The 27,998-nt window shown below is 38.1% G+C and overlaps 1 protein-coding gene across 2 annotated transcripts in view; it reads left to right on the forward strand.

Annotated features, from left to right (window-relative positions):
• The window catches only part of SMYD3 (SET and MYND domain containing 3), a 739,559-nt gene that overhangs the window by 138,553 nt on the left and 573,008 nt on the right, over window positions 1-27,998 (forward strand). For both annotated transcript variants that reach the window (XM_019976597.2, XM_070768088.1), the window contains exon 2: window positions 27,469-27,532. In XM_019976597.2, the coding sequence (XP_019832156.1) occupies window positions 27,469-27,532 (64 nt within the window). The remainder of the gene's footprint in view (window positions 1-27,468; window positions 27,533-27,998) is intronic.

Genomic DNA, 27,998 nt, shown 5'->3' on the forward strand with positions numbered 1-27,998 from the left:
CATACAGAGGGTACCTGTTTACAGTATGAGAGCTGAAACAGGACAGCAGAGTGTCCCTTTGTTTGACCTCAGCTGGGAACATGCGCACTGGGTGACTCAAATGTTTCCCTCTCTACACATATCCACGAAGGACTGCAAAAATGCTGCACGTATTGATTTGGAGTTATAAATAAATTTTAGTGAGTCGGCAGATTTTCTAGTAAAGCATCCATGAGTAATGAGGATCAGCTGTATTCCTTTACAAGACATTAGCCAGAACTGGGTAACATGGTCTGTTCTCAGAACAACCAGTGTCCATGGGCATGAGATTTTTACCAGTTTAGACCAGTGATGATTTATCCCCCTGGAGTTGGCAACCTGCATGCTCTGAAATCAAAAGATCTCTTGTTATTTCAACAAATCACAGTTCCCTTGGCAGGGAAGAGTGAAGTGGTTGTTGGGTAAGCAATGGACAATGTCTGCTGTATGCCCTAACAAGTGCTTGGCGTCTGGAAGGGACCCAGTACATTTTTGCTGAAGAAGGAATTGGTGAATGAATGACAGGGTCAGTTTTGAAAACAACCTTTAATATCTCTCATACCTCAGAGATTTTTCCATTTGCATCTGAAATTTTTAAAAAAGTGGTATTTTGACTGGTTAACTCCAAGTCAAAGTGAAAGATAATGTAAGAGAATAAAGAAACTTTACTTTATATGGATTAACTTCGAGTTGAATAAATCAGCAAATTCTTAAATCAGCAGATGAGATCTAGTTTCCTGACCAGGAATCGAACCTGGACCCCCTGCATTGGTAACACAGAGTCATAGCCACTGGACCAACAGGGAAGTCCAAATGAGTCAGAGAAAATAATAAAAAATGAAACATCAGTTGAAGTTGAAATTTGTGTTCAGAAAATGACTGAGTAGCCCAAATTTCATTTGATCGAACTTTAAAAAAATTTTTTCATATTGTTCCTTTTCAGAAATGATTGTTTTTATATTTTGAAAGATATTAACTCTAGAAAATGTTTTAAAATATACTATGATAATATAGATATCATTATTTTAAATTATCAGGTTCTCATATAGTATCTAAGAGTAAAAATATTTTACTTTTTAATACTACCATTTGTACCAAACACCGTTTAAAAATAAAATCAATTAATACAATATAATTTAATTTACATTTTGTTTAAACAAAGTGTACATTTGTGTTTACTATTCCCAATGTTGTAATAAATTTTAATTCAAATTCAGTCTCTCTCTCTGTGTCCTGCCTTAGACCAAGAACAATTTAAAGTCATTAAATAGTAGTACATATTGGCTTTTCATTATTATGCTTATTTGGTTATAGAAGTAAAATAATATTATTATATAAAATTGGAAAAGAGGAAAAAAAGGGGAAATCACCCCAATTTGTATCACTTAAAGAAAAATGTAAACAATTTGGTCTATTTCTTTTCTCCACCCCCCACACCCCATTTCAAGAACTTAATTTCATAAAGTATATGTAATGTGAAAAATCTGTTCAACTTTCTAGGTAGCCTTTATTATTATTATTATAGATTAGAATAACTTACAACTTTAAGGACAGAGAATTGTATTTATTACTATCATTTTTAGAGCAATAAATGAAGCAGCTAGGATTAAAGTTTGCTTCTTCTGGAACTTTTTATGCTCAGTTTACCTTCTCTATTCCATACCTGTTTTGCATACTGAGCTGGAGTCCAAATAAACTTCCATTTTGGTCCATTGTCATAGTTTCTCCTGTCTTTTCTCTCTAGACCTTTCTTCATTTTGAACACTCTGGTAGTTCTCTCCCCTTCCTATACCTTCTTGAAGCAAAATTTCTAATCCCGGAAATCTCAGCTAAGTGTTTAGAGAAAAATAATATGATTATCTGATTAAGGTAATTCATTCAGTTCAGTTCAGTCGCTCAGTCGTGTCCGACTCTTTGAGACCCCATGAATCGCAGCATGCCAGGCCTCCCTGTCCATCACCAACTCCTGGAGTTCACTGAGACTCACGTCCATCGAGTCGGTGATGCCATCCAGCCATCTCATCCTCTGTCATCCCCTTCTCCTCCTGCCCCAATCCCTCCCAGCATCAGAGTCTTTTCCAGTGAGTCAACTCTTCATACTGAGTTGCAAATAAATTGTAGTCATAAGTCTTTTGCAGTGATGTGTACGTTTTATCACAAGGTGCTATCAAGCTCAGAAAGGTTTTTGATAAGTATGTGAGTGTAATATTGTGGGACCATGAGAGAATCTTGTATTGGCATAGCACCTTCTCACTGTAAGAGGGCCACACGGGCATGAAAATCCTTGCAAACCACTCCTATTAACTCTCATTAGTTGGCTATCAGCTGATGATCATTCTCCTTATAAATATCTTGGGAATTAATAATTATAATGAATTGACTGGTGAAACATTTAATTCTTTGTCTCCTATGGGCTTGTCTTTTAAGGTTTCTTTGGGACTAGGTCAGCACAGTGTCATTGGAAAAGACTCTGATGCTGGGAGGGATTGGGGGCAGGAGGAGAAGGGGACGACAGAGGATGAGATGGCTGGATGGCATCACTGACTCGATGGACGTGAGTCTCAGTGAACTCCCGGAGTTGGTGATGGACAGGGAGGCCTGGCGTGCTGCGATTTATGGGGTCGCAAAGAGTCGGACACGACTGAGCGACTGAACTCAACTGAACTGAAGGCCACTTTATTCAAAATTGAGAATGAGTTATTCGAGATTTCATTATTGCTTACTTCCAAGAGGACTTGAGGAAATTTAGAGTTAAAAGTTAAACAAAGTAATATACTTAATTATAAAATATAAGAGGAAATTTTTAAAGTAGCTCAAAGGAGAAAATGGTCTCTAGGCCTCTGAAATGAAGAGATTAATATGATTAGATGGTGAATTTGACTTTTGGATTTCTCACGGTTGGAGCTAAAATAGAAATATGCTGCTGTTTTATTTTTTAACTAGAGGAAGCATTATTGATGATTCATTCATACTGATAAAGTGTACTCTGAATTTGAAACCAAGATGAACATCTTTTGCCATTTTGAAGGCTTAGGTTATAGTATATTAATGAAAATATTGACCAGATTTTCTTGTACCTTCTTTGAAATTTTACCTATGGTACTTTTATTTTTATGATTAAGCAGTATGATATTTACAATAGCAATACTTATATATTTAAAGCATATCTGATTTCAGTCTTTAGGCAAAAGCATTTTTTTCCTTCATCCTGATTTAAAACTATTTTAGATTTTAAGATGACTTAGGGAAATTGAATGTATTAATGTCTCTTAGACTTATCAGAATTGTATTACTTGACTAGGCCAAAGAAATTTCCTATTTAGACACACAGATAATGTCACTGGAACAAATCCCTCTTCAACAATTTATTTGGGTCACAGCTTTCTTCACGTATGTATCCTCTGCCTAAAAAACATCTTTAAGTCTCCAGGTTTCAATTCTTAGCTGTTAGAATGACCCACAGCACAGCTCACAGTATCGAATTTTGTAGAGAAACATATAATAAGAGTTTAAATCTGTACTTTTGCAAAAATGTTAATTAGTCCTTAACCTATAATAGATATTACTTTGCATAAAGCAAACAGAATTCTAGGAGCTATCATTGCCTTTTAATATTATTGAAGATATAACAGCCTTCTCTGATTTTAATTTCCACAAATGAAACTTTTGTAAAACGTTTTTTCCTTCTTGAATCAGACCACTTTGATATTAATCATTCTGATCAAGTTAAAAACAGAAACAATACAGACTTTAGTGAATGTAAATTGAGCGGTGAAACACATGATGCGAGTCAAATTTTGAAACTAGAGGCAAGTATTTTGGGTACATGTGGGTTTTAGAAAAATGGTGAATTGTCTGTGTGCTTGAAAGGGATGATCAGATTTGTGGCGTTTGTGGATTTTGGTTTTTTAGCAACCATGGAAGGGGCGTGGGATTTTCACACATGGCATAGAAATAGGCAAAATTATCTCGAGACTTTGAAAATATACTCAAAAGCCTCAGTTTTCACTCTACGCTTCTATGCTTTGTTAGCAGACACTTTATGTAAGTTATCTGGTGTAGCCTACCCCACAGTCTTACGAATGATCACTTGTTCTCACTTTACAGAGCAGAAAATTGAGGCTAACGGGATACAGTTGCACTGTTGGTAGGGTGTGGGCTTAGTTTCTCAGTCCTTTCCAGCTGCTCTAACAAAATGTCACAGACTGCATAGTTTATAAACAACTGAAAAATTTCCCCACAGTTCTGGAAGCCAATATCAAGGTGCCAGCATGGTCACATCCTGGTAAGGGCCCTCTTCCTAGTTCATAGCTGGCACCGTCTCACTTTGTCCTCACACAGTGGAAGGGATAAGGGATCTATCTCTCTGGGGTCTCTCTTATAAAAACACTAATCCCTTCATCAGCATCTTAGAGTGGAGTACAGGTCTTTGGTCTCCTTAAGTAGATTTGTTCTTAGGTATTTTATTCTTTTTAATGCGGTGGTAAATGGAAGTGTTTCTTGAATTGCTTTTTCTGATCTTTTGTTGTTAGTGTATAGAAATGCAACAGATCTCTGTGTGTTAATTTTGTAACCTGCAATGTTTCCAAATTCATTGGTGGTTCTAGTGGTTTTTTGGTAGCATCTTTAGGATCTTCTGTGTATATTATCATGCCATCTGCGAACAGTGACAGTTGAGCTTCTTCCAGTTTGGACTCCTTTACTCCTTTTTTTTCTCTGATTGCTGTAGCTAGGACTTCCAAAACTATGTTTAAAAAAGTGGTGAGAGTGGACATCCTTGTCTTGTTCCAGATGTTAGAGGGACAGCTTTAGGAGACCAAAGACCGTGAAAAACGGAAGTTCTCGAGTAAGATGGTCAGCCTCTCTTGACTAACCTGTCTCAAATACTTTGCTGTGCTTTTCTTTAAGAGCTAATGTGGGTTTAAATTACTTGTATTTCTCCGAGGATGTGATGGTGCCTGTGAATCACAGATTCATTTTTCCTGAAATATTAACCATTACATTTTCTTGTTTTGTACTTTAAGTATTAGAAATAGGAAATAAAGTGATAGGGACTATAGAAAAAGGAATCCAAACTGATTCTAGTTTCCTGTGATGTAAATCTATATTATTTTGATCACCTCTGCTGTTTTGTATTAAAAACCACTGGATAGTTAGGTGGATGGTGGATATGAATCTCTTTAATTTTTAAAAAGGCCTTTGGGCCCAAACCAGCACAATTACCATTTCTAAGCAAAAATGGAGTATCCCTTTAATGTGTTATTATAAATATTTATGCCTAAAGGAGTTCTTTTTGTTTAGCATTTTCCAGTGTATTTTATTTGGGCAGAGTAGATGTTACATTATCCTTGAATAGAATGACATGATTTTATTTTGGATAATCTCTTTTTCATACTGTAGAATTTCTTTTGCTTCAGAAATTTTCAGGGAGAAACAGCCAAGAACTTGGTAAAGAGGCATTAACGTTTCTAATGAATTCTGAGACTTTAAAGAAGTTTACAAACATAAAAATTCTGTAAATAAATATTTCTGTGGTGTTTGTTTTAAAAATTGTATTTAGACTTCCTTATTTATTTTGGCTTTCTCCATTTAAAAACAGATGGAGAGTTTTTATTCTTTATTCTTAAGAGTTTCTTCATGATATTCACTATTTCTCATACAGCATAGAGCACCTTGGGTCTTAATTATATGAAAAATACTTTCATAGGAATTCTATTCAGAGAATCTTTCTTAAAACTTGTATAAAAGCCGAGTGTACTAATCAGACATGCCATAAGTCAACACTCTTTGGCAACTGTAAGTGGTACAGGCTCTACTCCATGTGCTCTGGTCTTTTTCTTAGCTCAGACTTCTTCCCAAAGAAATCAGCTTCAAACTACATTTCCGCAGTGATCAGCCACAAATTAAAATTCAGTCCTTGAGATACTCAGTATGCAGAAGATCCCTGGGCAGGGATCTTCACTGTGAATAAGGCTGCACAGGCACACACTAGGCTCTGTGTTCCTTCTGATCATACTGGGCTCTGCTCCATCCAGATAAGTGTGCTTCAGCAGGTAGGAGGGTCACCTGGCTTTTCTGTGGTGTCCAAGCCTTTGCCTGTAGCTGATTGGTCAGTGGTGAGCCAGTTACCTTCCATAGTGAGAATGGACTTTCAAGAAGACATTCAACTGCTAGACATACTGGGAGACTTCTAGGAGATCAAGGCGTATTACTAGGGAAAACCCCTGTGTAATAAATGTATTACCTATGAATGTGTTGTAGATGCACTCTTCTTTTGTCCTCTAGAGGAAGTTTAAAATGGATTCTGTAGGTGCCTGGGCTGGGTGAAATTTGGCAGTCAGTGGAGTTTGTTCATTTTTTTATATCCTTTCCAGGGAACTTCTTTCTACCTGGCAACTGCCTATATTTTTTTAGGGCAGTTTCTGAATAGTAAGGATGCTTTCCCCCCTCAGATAGCCAAGAAGGACAGATGTTCCCTTAAACAGTAGTCTAGTTGTTGGTATTTAAGGGAACTATTTAATTCCCTTTCTTCTCTGATTTCTTTTATAAACATTTTTTATTAGAGTATAGTTGATTTACCCAAAAAAGATGTCCTTTTCATTATAGGGGACTGGAATGCAAAAGTAGGAAGTCAAGAAACACCTGGAGTAACAGGCAAATTTGGCCTTGGAATATGGAATGAAGCAGGGCAAAGACTAATAGAGTTTTGCCAAGAAAATGCACTGGTCATAACAAACACCCTCTTCCAACAACACAAGAGAAGACTCTATACATGGACATCACCAGATGATCAATACCGAAATCAGATTGATTATATTCTTTGCAGCCAAAGATGGAGAAGCTCTATCCAGTCAGCAAAAACAAGACCAGGAGCTGACTGTGGCTCACACCATGAACTCCTTATTGCCAAATTCAGACTTAAATTGAAGAAAGTAGGGAAAACCACTAGACCATTCAGGTATGACCTAAATCAAATCCCTTATGATTATACAGTGGAAGTGAGAAATAGATTTAAGGGCCTAGATCTGATAGATAGAGTGCCTGATGAACTATGCAGTGAGGTTCGTGACATTGTACAGGAGACAGGGATCAAGACCATCCTCATGGAAAAGAAATGCCAAAAAGCAAAATGGCTGTCTGGGGAGGCCTTACAAATAGCTGTGAAAAGATGAGAAGCAAAAAGCAAAGAAGAAAAGGAAAGATATAAACACCTGAATGCAGAGTTCCAAAGAACAGCAAGAAGAGATAAGAAAGCCTTCTTCAGCGATCAGTGCAAAGAAATAGAGGAAAACAACAGAATGGGAAAGACTAGGGATCTCTTCAAGAAAATCAGAGATACCAAAGGAACATTTCATGCAAAGATGGGCTCGATAAAGGACAGAAATGGTATGGACCTAAAAGAAGCAGAAGATATTAAGAAGAGATGGTAAGAATACACAGAAGAACTGTACAAAAAAGATCTTCACAACCCAGATAATCACGATGGTGTGATCACTGACCTAGAGCCAGACATCCTGGAATGTGAAGTCAAGTAGGCCTTAGAAAGCATCACTACAAACAAAGCTAGTGGAAGTGATGGAATTCCAGTTGAGCTATTCCAAATCCTGAAAGATAATGCTGTGAAAGTGCTGCATTCAATATGCCAGCAAATTTGGAAAACTCAGCAGTGGCCACCGGACTGGAAAAGGTCAGTTTTCATTTAATCCCAAAGAAAGGCAATGCCAAAGAATGCTCCAACTACCGCACAATTGCACTCATCTCACACGCTAGTAAAGTAATGCTCAAAATTCTCCAAGCCAGGTTTCAGCAATATGTGAACCATGAACTTCCTGATGTTCATGCTGGTTTTAGAAAAGGCAGATGAACCAGAGATCAAATTGCCAACATCCGCTGGATCATGGAAAAAGCAAGAGAGTTCCAGAAAAGCATCTATTTCTGCTTTATTGACTATGCCAAAGCCTTTGACTGTGTGGATCACAATCAACTGTGGAAAATTCTTCAAGAGATGGGAATACCAGACCACCTGACCTGCCGTTTGAGAAATGTATATACAGGTCAGGAAGCAACAGTTAGAACTGGCCATGGAACAACAGACTGGTTCCAAGTAGGAAAAGGAGTACGTCAAGGCTGTATATTGTCACCCTGCTTATTTAACTTATATGCAGAGAACATCATGAGAAACACTGGGCTGGAAGAAGCGCAAGCTGGAATCAAGATTGCCGGGAGAAATATCAATAACCTCAGATATGCAGATGATACCACCTTTATGGCAGAAAGTGAAGAAGAACTAAAGAGTCTCTTGATGAAAGTGAAAGAGGAGACTGAAAAAGTTGGCTTAAAGCTCAACATTCAGAAAACGAAGATTATGGCATCCAGTCCCATCACTTCATAGGAAATAGATGGGGAAACAGTGGAAACAGTGTCAGACTTTATTTTTCTGGGCTCCAAAATCACTACAGATGGTGACTGCAGCCATGAAGTTAAAAGGTGCTTACTCCTTGGAAGGAAAGTTATGACCAATCTAGACCGCATATTGAAAAGCAGAGACATTACTTTGCCAACAAAGGTCCGTCTAGTCAAGGCTATGGTTTTTCCAGTGGTCATGTATGGATGTGAGAGTTGGACTGTGAAGAAGGCTGAGCACCGAAGAATTGATGCTTTTGAACTGTGGTGTTGGAGAAGACTCTTGAGAATCCCTCAGATTGCAAGGAGATCCAAACAGACCATTCTGAAGGAGATCAGCCCTGGGATTTCTTTGAAAGGAATGATTCTAAAGCTGAAACTCCAGTACTTTGGCCACCTCATGTGAACAGTTGACTCATTGGAAAAGACTCTGATGCTGGGAGGGATTGAGGGCAGGAGGAGAAGGGGACGACAGAGGATGAGATGGCTGGATGGCATCACTGACTCGATGGACGTGAGTCTGAGTGAACTCCGGGAGTTGGTGATGGACAGGGAGGCCTGGCGTGCTGTGATTCATGGGGTCACAAGGAGTCAGACACGACTGAGCGACTGATCTGATCTGATCTGAGTTGATCTACAATGTTGTGTTGGTTTCAGGTGTATCGCAAAATGAATGTTATACATATACATGTATTCCCTTTTTTTAGATGCTCTTCCTATATAGACTATTACAGAGTATTGAGTAGAGTTCCCAGTGCTATACAGTAGATCCTTATTTGTTGTAGTTTTTCAGTCGCCAAGTCATATCCAACTCTTTGTGACCCTATGGACTGCAGCATGCCAGGCCTCCTTGTCCCTCACCATCTCCAGAAATTTGCCCAAGTTCATGTCCTTTGAATCACTGATGCCATCCAACTACCTCATCATCTGTCACCCTCTTTTCCTTCTGCTTTCAGTCTTTTCCAGGGTCAGGGTCTTTTCCAGTGAGTTGGCTCTTTACATCAGGGCCCAAAGTATTGGAGCTTCCGCATCAGTCCTTCCATAGAATATTCAGGGTTGGTTTCCTTTAGGATTGCCTGGTTTGATCTCCTTGGTGTCCAAGGGACTCTCAAGAGTCTTCTCAAGCACAAGAGTTTGAAAGCATCAGTTCTTTGGTGTCCAGCTCTCACACCTGTACATGAGTACTGGAAAGACCACAGCCTTCACTATATGGACCTTTGCTGGCAAAGTGATGTCTTTTCTGTTTAATAAACTGTCTAGGTTTTTCATAGCTTTCCTTCCAAGAAACAGTTGTCTTCTAATTTCATGGCTGCAGTCACCATCTGCAGTGATTTTAGATCCCACGAAAAGAAAATTTTTCCCCTCCTACTTGCCATGAAGTGATGGGGCTGAATGCCATTGTCTTAGTTTTTTTAATTTTGAGTTTTAAGATGGCTTTTTTGCTCTCCTCTTTCACTCTCATCAAGAGGTTCATTAGTTCCTCTTTGCTTTCTGCCATTAAAGTGGTTATCATCTGCATATCTGAGGTTGTTGAAATTTCTCCTGGCAATCTTGATTCCAGCTTGTAACATATCCATCCTAGCATTTTGCATGATGTGCTCTGCATAGAAGTTAAATAAGCAGTATGGCAATATACAGCCTTGGTGTACTCCTTTCTCAATTTTTACAAAAAATTTATTTATTTTAATTGGAGGCTAATTACTTTATAATATTGTATCGGTTTTGCCATATATCAACATGAATCCACCACGGGTGTACACGTGTTCCCCATCCTGAACCCCCCCCACTTCCCTCCCCATACCATCTTTCTGGGTCATCCCAGTGCACCAGCCCAAGCATCCTGTATCATGCATCGAACCTGGACTGGCAATTCGTTTCACATATGACATTATACGTGTTTCAATGCTATTCTCCCAAATCATCCCACACTCGCCCTCTGCCACAGAGTCCAAAAGACTGTTCTATACATCTGTGTCTCTTGCTGTCTTGCATACAGGGTTATCATTACCATCTTTCTAAATTCCATATATATGCATTAGTATACTGTATTGGTGTTTTTCTTTCTGGCTTATGTCACTCTGTATAATAGGCTCAAGTTTCATCCACCTCATTAGAACTGATTCAAATGTATTCTTTTTAATGGCTGAGTAATACTCCATTGTGTGTATGTACCACAGCTTTCTCATCCATTCGTTTGCTGATGGACATCTAGGTTGCTTCCATGTCTTGGCTATTATAAACAGTGCTGTGATGAACACTGGGGTACACGTGTCTCTTTCAATTCTGGTTTCCTCAGTGTGTATGCCCAGCAGTGGGATTGCTGGGTCGTATGGCAGTTCTATTTCCAGTTTTTTAAGGAATCTCCACACTGTTCTCCATAGTGGCTGTACTAGTTTGCATTCCCACCAACAGTATAAGAGGGTTCCCTTTTCTCCACACCCTCTCCTCATTTATTGCTTGTAGACTTTTGGATCGCAGCCATTCTGACTGGCGTGAAATGGTACCTCATTGTGGTTTTGATTTGCATTTCTCTGATAATGAGTGATGTTGAGCATCTTTTCATGTGTTTGTTAGCCATCTGTATATCTTCTTTGGAGAAATGTCTGTTTAGTTCTTTGGCCCATTTTTTGATTGGGTTGTTTATTTTTCTGGAATTGAGCTGTAGGAGTTGCTTGTATATTTTTGAGATTAATTCTTTGTGCATTGCTTCATTTGCTATTATTTTCTCCCATTCTGAAGGCTGTCTTTTCACCTTGCTTATAGTTTCCTTTGTTGTGCAGAAGCTTTTAATTTTAATTAGGTCCCATTTGTTTAGTTTTGCTTTTATTTCCAATATTCTGGGAGGTGGGTCATAGAGGATCCTGCTGTGATTTATGTCGGAGACTGTTTTGCCTATGTTTTCCTCTAGGAGTTGTATAGTTTCTGCTCTTACGTTTAGATCTTTAATCCATTTTGAGTTTATTTTTGTGTATGGTGTTAGAAAGTGTTGTAGTTTCATTCTTTTACAAGTGGTTGACCAGTTTTCCCAGCACCACTTGTTAAAGAGATTGTCTTTTCTCCATTGTATATTCTTGCACCCTTTGTCAAAGATAAGGTGTCCATATGTGCGTGGATTTATCTCTGGGCTTTCTATTTTGTTCCATTGATCTATATTTCTGTCTTTGTGCCAGTACCATACTGTCTTGATGACTGTGGCTTTGTAGTAGAGCCTGAAGTCAGGCAGGTTGATTCTTCCAGTTCCATTCTTCTTTCTCAAGATGGCTTTGGCTATTTAAGGTTTTTTGTATTTCTATACAAATTTTGAAATTATTTGTTCTAGCTCTCTGAAAAATACTGTTGATAACTTGATAGGGATTGCATTGAATCTATAGATTGCTTTGGGTATATATATACCCAAATATATATATATATATTCATTTTCACTCTATTGATTCTTCTGGTCCATGAACATGGTATATTTCTCCATCCATTAGTGTCCTCTTTGATTTCTTTCATCAGTGTTTTATAGTTTTCTATATATAGGTCTTTAGTTTCTTTAGATAGATATATTCCTAAGTATTTTATTCTTTTCATTGCAGTGGTGAATGGAATTGTTTCCTTAATTTCTCTTTCTATTTTCTCATTATTAGTGTATAGGAATGCAAGGGATTTCTGTGTGTTGATTTTATATCCTGCAACTTTACTATATTCATTAATTAGCTCTAGTAATTTTCTGGTGGAGTCTTTAGGGTTTTCTATATAGAGGATCATGTCATCTGCAAACAGTGAGAGTTTTACTTCTTCTTTTCCAATTTGGATTCCTTTTATTTCTCTTTCTGCTCTGATTGCTGTGGCCAAAACTTGCAAAACTATGTTGACTAATAGTGGTGAGAGTAGGCACCCTTGTCTTGTTCCTGACTTTAGAGGAAATGCTTCCAATTTTTCACCATTGAGGATAATGTTTGCTGAGGATTTGTCATATATAGCTTTTATTATGTGGAGGGATGTTCCTTCTATTCTTGCTTTCTGGAGAGTTTTTATCATAAATGGATGTTGAATTTTGTCAAAGGCTTTCTCTACATCTATTGAGATAATCATATGACTTTTATTTTTCAATTTGTTAATGTGGTGTATTACATTGATTGATTTGTGAATATTGAAGAATCCTTGCATCCCTGGGATAATGCCCACTTGGTCATGATGTATGATCATTTTAATGTGTTGTTGGATTCTGATTGCTAGAAAATTTGTTAAGGATTTTTGCATCTATGTTCATCAGTGATATTGGCCTGTGTTTTCTTTTTTTGTGGCATCTTTGTCAAGTTTTGGTATTAGGGTGATGGTGGCCTCATAGAATGAGTTTGGAAGTTTACCTTCCTCTGCAATTTTCTAGAAGAGTTTGAGTAGGATAGGTATTAGCTCTTCTCTGAATTTTTGGTAGAATTCAGCTGTGAAGCCCTCTGGACCTGGGCTTTTGTTTGCTGGAAGATTTCTGATTACAGTTTCAATTTCCATGCTTATGATGGGTCTGTTAAGATTTTCTATTTCTTCCTGGTTCAGTTTTGGAGAGTTGTACTTTTCTAAGAATTTGTCCATTTCTTCCACATTGTCCATTTTATTGGCATATAATTGCTGATAGTAGTCTCTTATGATCCTTTGTATTTGTGTGTTGTCTGTTGTGATTTCTCCATTTTCATTTTTAATTTTATTGATTTGATTTTTCTCCCTTTGTTTCTTTTTTTTTTTTTTGCGTCTCACAGGTTTTTTATTTTATTTTATTTTTAAACTTTACAATATTGTATTAGTTTTGCCAAATATTGAAATGAATCCGCCACAGGTATACATGTGTTCCCCTTCCTGACCTCTCCTCCCTCCTCCCTCCCCATACCATCCCTCTGGGTCGTCCCAGTGCACCAGCCCCAAGCATCCAGTATAGTGCATCGAACCTGGACTGGCAACTTGTTTCATACATGATATTATACATATTTCAATGCCATTCTCCCAAATCTTCCCACCCTCTCCCTCTCCAACAGAGTCCATAAGACTGTTCTATACATCAGTGTCTCTTTTGCTGTCTCGTACACAGGATTATTGTTACCATCTTTCTAAATTCCACATATATGCATTAGTATATTGTATTGGTGTTTTTCTTTCTGGCTTACTTCACTCTGTATAATAGACCCTTTGTTTCTTGATGAGTCCGGCTAATGGTTTGTCAATTTTATTTATCCTCTCAAAGAACCAGCTTTTGGCTTTGTTGATTTTTGCTATGGTGTCTTTTGTTTCTTTTACATTTATTTCTGCCCTAACTTTTAAGATTTCTTTCCTTCTACTAACCCTGGTGTTCTTAATTTCTTCCTTATCTAGTTGCTTTAGGTCTAGAGTTAGGTTATTTATTTGACTTTTTTCTTGTTTCTTGAGGTATGCCTGTATTGCTATGAACCTTCCCCTTAGCACTGCTTTTACAGTGTCCCACAGGTTTTGGGTTGTTGTGTTTTCATTTTAATTCGTTTCTATGCATATTTTAATTTCTTTTTTTATTTCTTCTGTGATTTGTTGGTTTTTCAGCAGTGTGTTGTTCAGCCTCCATATGTTGGAATTTTTAATAGTTTTCCCCCTGTAACTGAGTTCTAATCTTACTGCATTGTGGTCAGAAAAGATGCTTGAAATGGTTTCATTTTTTTTTAATTTACCAAGGCTAGATTTATGGCCCAGGATGTGATCTATCCTGGAGAAGGTTCTTTGTGCACTTGAGAAAAAGGTGAAATTCATTGTTTTGGGGTGAAATGTCATATAGATAGCAATTAGGTCTAACTGGTCATTGTATCATTTAAAGTTTGTGTTTCCTTGTTAATTTTCTGTTTAGTTGATCTGTCCATAGGTGTGAGTGAGGTATTAACGTCTCCCACTATTATTGTGTTATTGTTAATTTCCCCTTTCATAGTTGTTACGATTTGTCTTACATATTGTCGTGCTCTTATGTTGGGTGCATATATATTTATAATTGTTACATCTTCTTCTTGGATTGATCCGTTGATTATTATGTAGTATCCTTTGTCTCTTTTCACAGCCTTTGTTTTAAAGTCTATTTTATCTGATATGAGTATTGCTGCTCCTGCTTTCTTTTGGTCTCTATTTGTGTGGAATATCTTTTTCCAGCCCTTCACTCTCAGTCTGTATGTGTCCCCTGTTTTGAGGTGGGTCTGTTGTAGACAACATATGTAGAGGTCTTGTTTTTGTATCCATTCAGCCAGTCTTTGTCTTTTGGTTGGGGCATTCAACCCATTTACGTTTAAGGTAATTACTGATAAGTATGATCCCGTTGCCATTTACTTTATTGTTTTGGGTTCGAATTTATACACCCTTTTTGTGTTTCCTGTCTAGAGAATATCCTTTAGCATTTGTTGGAGAGCTGGTTTGGTGGTGTTGAATTCCCTCAGCTTTTGCTTGTCTGTAAAGCTTTTGATTTCTCCTTCATATTTGAATGAGATCCTTGCTGGGTACAGTGATCTGGGCTGTAGGTTATTTTTTTCATCACTTTAAGTATGTCTTGCCATTCCCTCCTGGCCTGAAGAGTTTCTGTTGAAAGATCAGCTGTTATCCTTATGGGAATCCCCTTGTGTGTTATTTGTTGTTTTTCCCTTGCTGCTTTTAATATTTGTTCTTTGTGTTTGATCTTTGTTAATTTGATTAATATGTGTCTTGGGGTGTTTCGCCTTGGGTTTATTCTGTTTGGGACTCTCTGGGTTTCTTGGACTTGGGCGATTATTTCCTTCCCCGTTTTAGGGAAGTTTTCAACTGTTATCTCCTCAAGTATTTTCTCATGGTCTTTCTTTTTGTCTTCTTCTTCTGGGACTCCTATGTTTCGAATGTTGGGGCATTTAACATTGTCCCAGAGGTCTCTGAGATTGTTCTCATTTCTTTTAATTCGTTTTTCATTTTTCCTCTCTGATTCATTTATTTCTACCATTCTATCTTCTACCTCACTTATCCTATTTTCTGCCTCCATTATTCTACTGTTGGTTCCATCCAGAGTGTTTTTGATATCATTTATTGCATTATTCATTACTGATTGACTCTTTTTTATTTCTTCTAGGTCCTTATTAAACCTGTCTTGCATCTTCTCAATCCTTGTCTCCAGGCTATTTATCTGTGATTCCATTTTGTTTTCAAGATTTTGGATCATTTTGACTGTCATTATTTCAGAATTCTTTATCAGGTAGATTCCCTATCTCTTCCTCTTTGGTTTGATTTGACGGGCATTATCCTGTTCCTTTACCCACTGGATATTCCTTTGTCTCTTCATCTTGTTTATATTGCTGTGTTTGAGATGGTCTTTCGGTATTCTGGCAGTTTGTTAAGTTCTCTTGATTGTGGAGTTTCCTCGCTGTGGGTGGGGTTGTACGGGTGGCTGTTCAAGGGTTCCTGGTTCGGGAAGCTTGTGTCGGTGTTTTGGTGGTGGAGCTGGATTTCTTTTCTCTGGAGTGCAATGAAGTGTTATGAGATGAGTGCAATGAAGTGTTATGAGATGAGTGCAATGAAGTGTTATGAGATGAGTGCAATGAATGAGTTATGAGATGTCAGTGGGTTTGGAGTGACTTTGGGCAGCCTGTATATTGAAGCTCAGGGCTATGTTGCTGTGTTGCTGGAGAATTTGTGTGGCATGTCTTACTCTGGAACTTGTTGGCCCTTGGGTGGTGCTTGGTTTCAGTGTAGGTGTGGAGGCGTTTGATGATCTCCTGTCAGTTAATGTTCCCTGAAGTCAGGAGATCTCTGGTGTTCTCAGGATTTGGACTTAAGCCTCCTGCTTCTGGTTTTCAGTCTTATTTTTACAGTAGCCTCAAGACTTCTCTATCTTTACAGCACCGTTGATAAAACATCTCCTTTCGATGACAATGGGCTGCTTTTCTGGGTTCCTGATGTCCTCTGCTGGCATTCAGAAGTTGTTTTGTGGAATTAACTCAGCGTTCAAATGTTCTTTAATGAATTTGTTGGGGAGAAAGTGGTCTCCCCATCCTATTCCTCTGCCATCTTCGTGGGTTTGAACCTTTCTCAATTTTGAACCAGTTCATTGTTCCATATCAGGTTCTAACTTCTGGTTCTTCACCTGCATACAGGTTTCTGAGGAGACAGGTAAGATGGTCTGGTATTCTCATCTCTTTAAGAGTTTTCCACAGTTCGGTGTGATCTCCCTGTGGTCCACTGGAGAAGGGAATGGCAAACCACTTCAGTGTTCTTGGCTTGAGAACCCCATGAACAGTATGAAAAGGGAAAAAGATAGGACACTGAAAGATGAACTCCATAGGTCGGTAGGTGCCCAATATGCTACTGGAGGTCAGTGGAGAAATAACTCCAGAGAGAATGAAGAGACAGAGCCAAAGCAAAAACAACACCCAGTAGTGGATGTGACTGGTGATGGAAGTAAAATCAGACGCTGTAAAGAGCAATATTTCATAGGAACCTGAAATGTCAGGTCCATGAATTAAGGCAAATTGGAAATGGTCAAACAGGGTGGCAAGAGTGAACATCAAGATTTTAGGAATCAGCAAACTAAAATGGATTAGAATGGGTGAATTTAATTCAGATGACCATTATATCTACCGCTGTAGGCAAGAATCCCTTAGATGAAATGGAGTAGCCATCACAGTCAACAAAAGAGTCTGAAATGCAGTTCAGTTCAGTTCAGTTGCTCAGTCATATCTGACTCTTTGTGATTTCATGAACCGCAGCACACCAGGCCTCCCTGTCCATCACCAACCCCTGGAGTCCACCCAAACCCATGTGCCTTGAGTCGGTGATACCATCCAACCATCTCATCCTTTGTCGTCCCCTTCTCCTCCTGCCCTCAATCTTTCCCAGCATCAGGGCCTTTTCAAATGAGTCAGCTCTTTGCATCAGGTAGCCAAAGTACTGAAGTTTCACCTTCAACATCAGTCCTTCCAATAAACACCCAGGACTGATCTCCTTTAGGATGGACTGGTTGGACCTCTTTGCATTCCAAGGGACTCTCAAGAGTTCAAAAGCATCAATTCTTTGGTGATCAACTTTCTTTATAGTCCAATCTCACATCCATACGTGACCACTGGAAAAACCATAGCCTTGACTAGACAGACTTTTGTTGGCAAAGTAATGTCTCTGCTTTTGAATATGCTGTCTAGGTTGGTCATAACTTTCCTTCCAAGGAGTAAGCGTCTTTTAATTTCATGGCTGCAGTCACCATCTGCAGTGATTTTGGAGCCCAGAAAAATAAAGTCTGACACTGTTTCCACTGTTTCCCCATCTATTTGTCATGAAGTGATGGGAACAGATGCCATGATCTTCGTTTTCTGAATGTTGAGCTTTAAGCCAACTTTTTCATTCTCCTCTTTCTCTTTCATGAAGAGGCTTTTGAATGCAATCTCAAAAATGACAGAATGATCTCTGTTCATTTCCAAGGCACATCATTTAACATTACGGTTATCCAAGTCTATGCCCCAACCAGTAATGCTGACGAAGCTGAAGTTGAATGGTTCTATGAAGACCTACAAGACCTTCTAGAAGTAGCACACAAAAAAGATGTCTTTTTCATTATAGGGGACTGGAATGCAGAAGTAGGAAGTGAAGAAATACCTGGAGTAACATGCAAATTTGGCCTTGGAGTACAGAAGAAGCAGGGCAAAGGCTAGTAGAGTTTTGCCAAGAGAACCCACTGGTCATAACAAACATCCTCTTCCAACGACACAAGAGAAGACTCTACACATGGACATCACCAGATGGTCAATACTGAAATCAAAACTGATTATATTCTTTGCAGCCAAAGATGGAGAAGCTCTATACAGTCAGCAAAAAAAGGACTGGTAGCTGACCATGGCTCAGATCATGAACTCCTTATTGGCAAATTCAGACTTAAATTGAAAAGTAGGGGAAACCACTAGACCATTCAGGTATGACCTAAATCAAATCCCTTACAATTATACAGTGGAGATGACAAATAGATTCAAGGGCTTAGATCTGATAGACAGAGTGCTTGAAGAACTATGGACTTAGGTTCGTGACATTGTACAGGAGGCAGTGATCAAGACCATCCCCAAGAAAAAGAAATGCAAAAAGGCAAAATGGTTGTCTGAGGAGGCCTTACAAACAGCTTAGAAAAGAAGAGAAGCAAAAGGCAAAGGCAAAAAGGAAAGAATATCCATTTGAATGCAGAGTTCCAAAGAATGGCAAGGAGAGATAAGAAAGCCTTCCTCAGCGATCAATGCAAAGAAATAGAGGAAAACAACAGAATGGGAAAGACTAGAGATCTCTTCAGAAAATTAGAGATACCAAGGGAAATTTTCATGCAAAGATGGACACAATAAAGGACAGAACTGGTATGTACCTAACAGAAGCAGAAGATGTTAAGAAGAAGTGGCAAGAATACACAGAAGAACTATACAAGAAAGATCTTCACAGCCCAGATAATCTCACGTTGGTGCGGTCAGTCACCTAGAGCCAGACATCCTGGAATGTGAAGTCAAGTGGGCCTTAGGAAGCATCACTACGAACAACGCTAGTGGAGATGATTGAATACCTGTTGAGCTATTTCAAATCCTAAAAGATGAGGCCATGAAAGTGCTGCACTCAATATGCCAGCACATTTGGAAAGCTCAGCAGTGGCCACAGGACTGGAAAAGGTCAGTTTTCATTCCAGTCCCAATGAAGGGCAATGCCAAAGAATGCTCAAACTTCCACACAGTTGCACTTGTCTCACACACTAGCAAAGTAATGCTCAAAATTCTCTAAGCCTGGCTTCAGCAATACGTGAACTGTGAAATTCTAGATGTTCAAGCTGGATTTAGAAAAGTCAGAGGAACCAGAGATCAAATTGCCAACATCCGCTGGATCATCATAAAAGCAAGAGAGTTCCAGAAAATATCTACTTCTGCTTTATTGACTATGCCAAAGCCTTTGACTGTGTGGATCACAATAAACTATGGAAAATTCTTAAAGAGATGAGAATACCATACCACCTTACCTGCCTCCTGACAAATCTGTATGCAGGTCAGAAAGCAACAGTTAGAACTTGATATGGAACAACAGACTGGTTCCAAGTCAGGAAAGGAGTACATCAAGGCTGTATATTCTCACCCTGCTTATTTAACTTATATACAAAGTACATCATGAGAGACGCTGGGCTGGATGAAGAAAAAGCTGGAATCAAGATTGCTGGGAGAAGTATCAGTAACGTCAAATACACAAATGACACCACACATACAGAAGAAAGCGAAGAACTAAAGAGCCTCTTGATGAAAGTGAAAGAGGAGAATGAAAAAGTTGGCTTAAAACTCAACATTCAGAAAACTAAGATCATGGCATCTCATCCCATCACTTCATGGCAAATAGATGGGGAAACAGTGGAAACAGTGAGAGACTATTTTCTTGGGCTCCAAAATCACTGCAGATGGTGACTTCCACCATGAAATTAAAAGACGTTTGCTTCTTGGAAGAAAAGTTATGACCAACCTAGACAGCATATTGAAAAGCAGAGACATTACTTTTCCAACAAATGTCCCTCTAGTCCAAGCTATGATTTTTCCCGTTCATGTATGAATGTGAGAGTTGGACTATAAAGAAAGCTGAGCACCAAAGAATTGATGCTTTTGAACTGTGGTGTTGGAGAAAAGTCTTGAGAGTTCCCTGGACATCGAGGAGATCCAACCAGTCTATCTTAAAGGAGATCACTCCTGAATATTCATTGGAAGAACTGATGTTGAAGCTGAAACTCCAATACTTTGGCCACCTGTTGAGAAGAACTGACTCATTTGAGAAGACCCTGATGCTGGGAAAGATTGATGGCAAGAGGAGAAGGGAATGACAAAGGATGAGATGGTTGGATGGCATCACTGACTCAATGGACATGAGTTTGAGTAAACTCCAGGAGTTGGTGATGAACAGGGAGGCCTGGTGTTCTGCAGTCCATGGGATCGCAAAGAGTCAGACATGACTGAGTGACTGAACTGAACTTAGCACAGTCAAAGGCTTTAGCCTAGTCAATGAAACGGAAGTTGAGTTTTTTTCTGGAATTCATTTGCTTTCTCTATGATCCAGCAACTTTTGGCAGTTTGATCTCTGGTTCCTCTGCTGTTTCTAGACCTAGCTTGTACCTCTGGAAGTTCTTGTTTCACATACTATTGAAAGGTTGAAAGCATAACCTTTCTAGCATGAGAAGTGAGTGCAGGTGTTTGTTAGTTTGTACCTTCTTCAGTTCCGCCCTTCTTGGTCATTGGGATGAAGGTTGACGTTTTCCAGTCCTGTGGCCGCTGCTGGGTTTTTCAAATTTGGTGACCTTTTAAGTGCCGTGCTTAGTCGCTCAGTAGTGTCTGACTCTTTACCACCCCATGGACTGTAGCCCAACCTCTGTCCATGGTGATTCTCTAGGCAACAATACTAGAGTAGGTTGCCATGCCTTCCTCCAGGCAGTCTTCTCAGCCTAGTGATTGAACCCAGATCTCCTGCATTGCAGACAGACACTTTACCATCTGAGCCACCAGGGAAGCCCACTTTAATAGCGTCATCATTTAGGATTTTAAATAGCTCTGCTGGAATTCCATCACCTCCATTAGCTTTATTGGCAGCAGTGCTTCCTAAGGCCCACTTGACTTCACACTCCAGCATGTCTGGCTCTAGGTGAGTGACCAAACCGGGTCAGTAATATCTTTTTTGTACATTTCTTCTGTGTATTCTTACCATCTCTTCTTGATCTATTCTGCTTCTATTAGGTCTTTATTGTTTTGTCCTTTATTGTGCCCGTCTTTGCATGAAATATTCCTTTGATATCTCCAGTTTTCTTGAAGAAATCTCTAATCTTTCCCCTTCTGTTGCTTTCCCCTATTTCTTTGCATTGTTCATTGAAGAAGGCCTTCTTGGCTCTACTTGCTATTCTCTGGAGCTCTACATTCAGTTGCATATATCTTTCCCTTTCTCCCTTGCTTTTCACTTCTCTTCTTTCCTCAGCTATTTGTAAAGCCTCCTCAGACAGCCACTTTGCCTTCTTGCATTGCTTTTTCTTTGAGATGGTTTTGGTCAGTGCCTCCTGTATAATATTACAAACCTCTCTCTATAGTTCTTCAGGCACTCTTTTATCAGCTCTAATCCCTTGAATCTATTCATCACCTCCACTGTACAATCATAGGGGATTTTATTTATGTCATACCTGACTGGCCTAGTTGTTTTCCCTGTTTTCTTTAGTTTAAGCCTGAATTGGATAGGAACTGATGATCTGAGCCACAGTCAGCTCCAGGTCTTGTTTTTGCTGACTGTATAGTGCTTCTCCATCCTCGACTGCAAAAAAATATAATGCATCTGGTTTTTCTATTGACCATTTGGTGATGTCAATGTGTAGAATTGTCCCTTGTGTTGTTGAAAAAGGGTGTTTGTTATGACCAGTGCATTCTCTTCACAGAATTCTCTAGGCCTTTGCCCTGCTTCATTTTGTACTCCAAGGCCAAGCTTGCCTGTTACTCCAGGTATCTCTTGATTTCCTACTTTTGCATTCTAATCATCTATGATGAAAAGGACATCATTTTTTGGTGTTAATTCTAGGATGTCTTCTAGGTCTTCATAGAACTGATCAGCTTCTTCGCCATCAGTGGTTGAGGCATAGACTTGATTTATTGTGATGTTGAATGGTTTGCCTTGGAAACAAACCGAGATCATTCCGTTTTGTTTTTTTTTTTTTTTTGAGGTTGCACCCAAGTACTGCATTTCGTATTGTTGATTTTGTATTGTTGATTATAAGGGCTACTCCATTTATTCTATGTGATTCTTGACCACAGTAGTAGATACAATGGTTATCTGAATTAAATTCACCCTTCAAGGATCACTGCCTTGTCATTGGAAGGAGCTTGCATAACTCAATGAAGCTATGAGCCATGCCATGTAGGGCCACCCAAGATGGATGGGTCATAGTGGACAGTTAGGAGAAAATGTGGTCCACTGGAGGAGGGAATGGCAAACCACTCTAGTATTCTTGCTGCGAAAACCCCATTAACTGTGTAAAAAGGCAATAAGATATGACATAAAAAGATAAGCCCCCCAGGTTGAAAGGTGTCCAGTATGCTACTGGGGAAGAATGGAGGACAATTACTAGTAACTCTGGAAATTACGAAATGGCTTGGCCAAAGCAGAAATGACGCTCAGTTGTGGATGTGTCTGATGATGAAAGTAAAATCGGATGCTGTAAAGAACAGTATTGAGTAGGAACCTGGAATGTTAGGTCCATGAATGAAGGTAAATTGGACATGGTCACACAGGAGATGGCAAGAGTAAACATCGACATCTTAGGAATCAGTGAACTAAACTGGATGAGAATGGGTGAATTTAATTCAGATCCTTACTAGTTATCTATTTTTATATAGTACTGTATATATGTCAGTCTCAGTCTTCCAATTTATTTCTTTTATTTCTTAGATACACCGGTTTCCTCTATATCCTCATATAGCCGACCCTTGAATAACGCAGATTTAAACTGTACAGGTCCACTCATATGCAGAGGTTTTTTTTTTCTCTTCACTAAATACACTCTACAGTGTTACCTGGTCTGAGTTTGGTTGAATCCGTTGATACAGAACCTTAGATACATGGGCCACACTATAAAGTTACTAACAGATTTTCACCTGCAGGTAGGGCCAACACCCCTACGCCCTGCATTGTTTAGGAGTCAACAGTATAAATTTTTAACTTGTATACTAGAAGAACAATTAATTTTGCCTTAGTTTTATTTCTTTTCCATACTTCAGTTGCATAGGCTATTGGAGAAACTAATTATGAGCTAAGTGTTACTTGGAAGAGAGGACTTCACTTATGCTCCATGAATCACTTTCTCTGGAGCACTGAGCAAGCTGAGAAGTTTCTTTGAGTTGACTTTGTGTTCAATAACATATCTGAGTTTATATGAACAAGTGATAAGGGATCCCTTTTTTACTTTTTTGCAGTGGGATCTAAAACTTTCATTTATTTTAGTATACAAAAGTATATCTTCTCTAGTTTAGAGGTAGCATACTACTATTTGTCTTTGAGGGGAAGAGTAGATAAAAATTCATCACTTTGCTGTTACTGATACATTCCTAACCTATTTCTTTAGATTCTTTTTCATTCAGAAATTCTAGTTCTGGATGCACTCTTGAGATAATCAGTTTGCAAACAGGATGTTTGTGTAGCCTGTGAAAGCTGTTTTCCTCACTTTTCTACTCCTCTGAGATTATCATATTTGGCCTCATAATATGCCCAAATTTTGTCTTCAAATTTATTTTATATTTGTTGGTTATATAAGAGGAGGAGAACCAATTAATTTGGAATTAGAAGGAAACTTAAGTCATGTTCTTTTGCAGTGCTGGAATTTCCTTTACATCATGTCTGTAAATGTACATACCAGATTCTCCTTGAACGTATCAAAAGACAGAACTCCACCGTCTCAGGGCATTTCTTTTGAATTGTGAACTGTTGCCCCAAATATCTTTACCTTTAAACAAAATCTGCCTGTCTCTACCTTCCATTCAGTATTTCTTGTTTTAGCCTCTGGAAATGCCTAGAATAGGTGATCCTTTTTATTTAGGGGCTTCTAATTAATTCTGCTTTTTATTTGACCTGTATATTACTGATTTTTTAAAGAAAAATATGGGTTTTTCAATTAGAAATGATATGTTGATTTTTAAGAGAAAGAGAGTGTTTTCTTGAACTGTCTGGTGGTTGTGTTTCTAATACTTCTTTTCCTCTCCCTCTGCTGCCCAAGTTTTTTCTCTGTAGGGAAACCTTACTGATATGCTATTACTCTGAACCTTACCCCAAAGAGAAAAGCAGTAACTTTTCAAAGGCTCAGTGGTTCCTCTAGTCAAAGACACAACTTTTCTCTTGGATTCAGTTGACTTTTTTTTTTTTTTAAACTTGAGAAGTTACGTTTATTTATATAGTTATATGATGTGTAAAAATAACCCCAAACATTTAAATAACTCATATTAAAGAATTTTTCTTTATGCATCAAATGGCAACTAAATTATCCAAGTGCTTTGAATCATCTTGCTATTCATTTTGCTGAAAGTCTGTGCTAAAATTCATAAAAGTCTGTGGTTGAAAGCTATGGAGTGGGGAGGTGAGGTTTTAATACCTGCTACCAGGTTCATCACTCACCTTCCTGGGTGTTTTGATTCTGCTTGTTATTTTTAAAAATTGAGATGAAACATTTTATATAGTTGGAGATCTTTATTTGCAGGCAGCAGAAATAACCTCTGAACAACTTAGACAAGAAAAAAGGAAATGAAAAGAAATCTGAGGAGCCACGTCTAAGGAAAGCAGGATTCAGAAGCACCCCAGGGGCCTCGTCCTTAGGAGTGTTTTGCAGAAAGCATTCTCTCCCAATTTTGGTGGCAGTTCTCTAGTTGGCTTGACAGACTTTCTGCCGGATATCTTTTGGCAGTTTGGAGCTTCTTCTGTTTTCAAGTCTGTTGGAAGTTGCCTTTGTTTTCTCCCACAAATATACTGATGTAATCAATTCTTGAAGCCTGTAGTATTTTTTTTCTGATAATATTTTTGGTTTTGTTGTACCTTTCCAGGTTGGGGAGTGATGGTTAGTTTTTCCTATTTCCTATTTACTCTTTTTTTTTTTTTTACGAGGACCATTAAAGAGATTAAAAAGTTATACCACTGCAGTCAATGTAAGCATTTAAAGCTATACATGTTCCTTTAAGTATTACTTTAGATTACATTTTTAGCTTTTTAAAAATTATTTAATCTATTTTCTAATTTTCATGACAATTCTTTGATCGTTGAATTATATAGAGGTAAGCTTTTAAATTTCCATAAATATGAGATTTTACTGGCTTGGTTTTGATGCTGATTTCTAATCTAATTCTTTTATTGTTGGAGAAAATTATATATATATATATATATATATATATAATATTGATTCTTTGTAATTTTTGAGATTTGCTCTGTGGCCTAGTATGTGGGCATATGTTGTAAAAGGTCAGTGAGTGCCTGAAGAGAGTGTGTGAATACACATGCATATAAAAAGTGCAAGGGTCTGTATTACATGAAATCAAATAATTGTAGAGCTGCTTCTTCTTCATCTGCTTGATCTATGACTTCTTGAAAAAGACTTGTTATAGTGATAACTGTTATGGTGATATACTGGTATGGTACTTAATATATTCCAGGTACTATTTTAAAGGCTTTACTTGTATTAATTTGTTATGTATTCCTCATTTTTATCTTAGAACTATTACTTTTACTTTACATATTTTTAGACTGGGTACACTTTTTGCTGGGTACTAGTACCAGGTGGTTGGACTCTCTTAATCTTTGTGGATTGACTTATTCATCTCCAGTAATATTTTTAACCTTAACATCTTTTTTTTTTTTCCTGATACTGATATAGTGACACAGGCTTTTTTCTATTAGTATTAATTAAATTTTAATATTAATGCAACTATTTGCCCATCATATTCTTCTCATTCCAGATTTGCGTGTTCTTTTATTTGAAGTGTGTCTCATCAATTGCCTGTGGGTGGATTTTGCTCTGATCCAGTTTTGTCTAATAGTGGTAGTGGAGTATGATCATTAAAAACAAGGACTCTAAGGCCATCTTGTTTGGATTTGGGTTGTTGTTTGGGATATTGATTTCTGACAGCTATAATTCTACACTTGGGGGAAGGAGGTGTTTTGACTTTGCTTTATTTAGACCTTTAACCTCTCCCCATGTTATATGCTCCGTATCTCACTCCGTTCTCCTGTGAATGAGGTGCCTGATATATTCATGTTTTGATTCTCTGTGGTTTTTGTTTTTACCCGTTCAGTGTCACCTACCGCATTGCACTTTATGGTGTGTTTCCTTGGTCATCTACTTCTTATCTCTTAAATGAGCGTAATAAGACTGTTTACTTACAGAACTGTCTGAAGTGAGTCAATAGATATAAAGAAGTTTGAACCATACCTGGCACATCAGAAGTGCTCAGAAAGATTTCTTCTTGTTTCATCACTGATATTAGTATTATAGTTTGACTTTTAATGCTCTTGGCCACCTTGAATGCATCTATAGTCCATTATGTATCACTATGAATTGCATCATCAGATTTATTGTTTTTATTTTATAATGTGGGCTTCCCTGGTGGCTTAGTGGTAAAGAATCTGCCTTCAGTGCAAGAGCTGCAGGAGGCAGGGGTTTGATCCTGGGTTGGGAAGATCCTCTGGAGAAGGAAACGGCAACCCATTCCAGTATTCTTGCCTGAAGAATCCCATGGGCAGAGGAGCTTGGCAGGCTACAGTCCATGGGGTTGTGAAGAGTCAGACACAACCGAAGTGACTTAGCATGCATGCACAGTCCTGTCTGTTATTTGTCACTATGAGTCTCATCATCAAATTTATTGTTTCATTTTATAATAAAGTTTTTCTTTGTTTTGACTGTTTCTTCCTCAGGCAACCTAGGGGGACATAACTTTGGTGTATCCCAATTTAGCATGTTGAAAGTAGTAATTGAATTTAATGGAATTAAAAATCATTTCCTAGAAAGAGTATATTACAATTAACCTATGTGATAAATTTAAACTTGGACAGTTTTTATATTTGAAAGGCATAGGATACTTTGAGTTAGTTGATAGACTGGATTCTGAATTTCATATGCAGAGATTAAAAACTCTATTAAAGTGATTTTTTTTTTGCCTAAGTGGGAATCTCTGTATTTTCATTAAATTTATGTTAAAAAGAACATTAGTGGTGGGGATTGTTACACAATGTTCTTAATGCCACTTAATGAATGTTCTTAATGCCACTAAAACTATGCACTTCAAAATAAAGTGGCACATTTTATGTTACATATATTTTACCATAATTTTTAAAAAAGAACACTAGTTATTTTTAAAAAGTCACTAGTTTCACACTGAAAGAAGATGTTCACCACTGTGAAAATTTAAGTCTCATGGACTATACAGATGGAGTGAGTAGAACATCTTGGTGTCAGCGTGCTGACTTACGTTTTCATTCTTTCTTCAGCCATATATGATTCTCATTCATTTCCTAATGTGAACTTTATTTTTTAACTTTATTTTTATTCTTTAATAGGAAGGAAAAGCTGATGCGATGCTCTCAATGCCGAATCGCCAAATACTGTAGTGCTAAGTGTCAGGTAAGAATTCTGCTGTATATAAGTTCTCTACTCTTAAATTTGTTCTCCGTTATGCCTGATGAACTGTTTCTTCATAATCTTTTATTTATTGTAACATTGTTTTCTTTCAACTTAAAAATCACATATATATATGCTAAAAATTATATATATATAATATATAAACTTTATATAGTATATAAATATATACATGTACATGTGTGTATATATATGTGTCTGACTCTTTGTGATCCCATGAACTGTAGCCCACCAGGCTCCTCTGTCCATGGAATTTTCCAGACAAGAATACTGGAGCAGGTTGCCATGTCTTTCTCCCAACCCAGGGATCTTCCCTGAATCTCTCCGATGCAGGGATCAAACCTGCATCTCTTGCATCTCCTGCATTGGCAGGAAGGTGCTTTACCAGCTGAGCCATCTGGGAAGCTCATATATCACTGAAGAAAAGTTAAATGTTTACTCCTCTCCATCT

Source organism: Bos indicus, chromosome 16, assembly GCF_029378745.1.
Source record: "Bos indicus isolate NIAB-ARS_2022 breed Sahiwal x Tharparkar chromosome 16, NIAB-ARS_B.indTharparkar_mat_pri_1.0, whole genome shotgun sequence".
NCBI lineage: Eukaryota > Metazoa > Chordata > Mammalia > Artiodactyla > Bovidae > Bos > Bos indicus.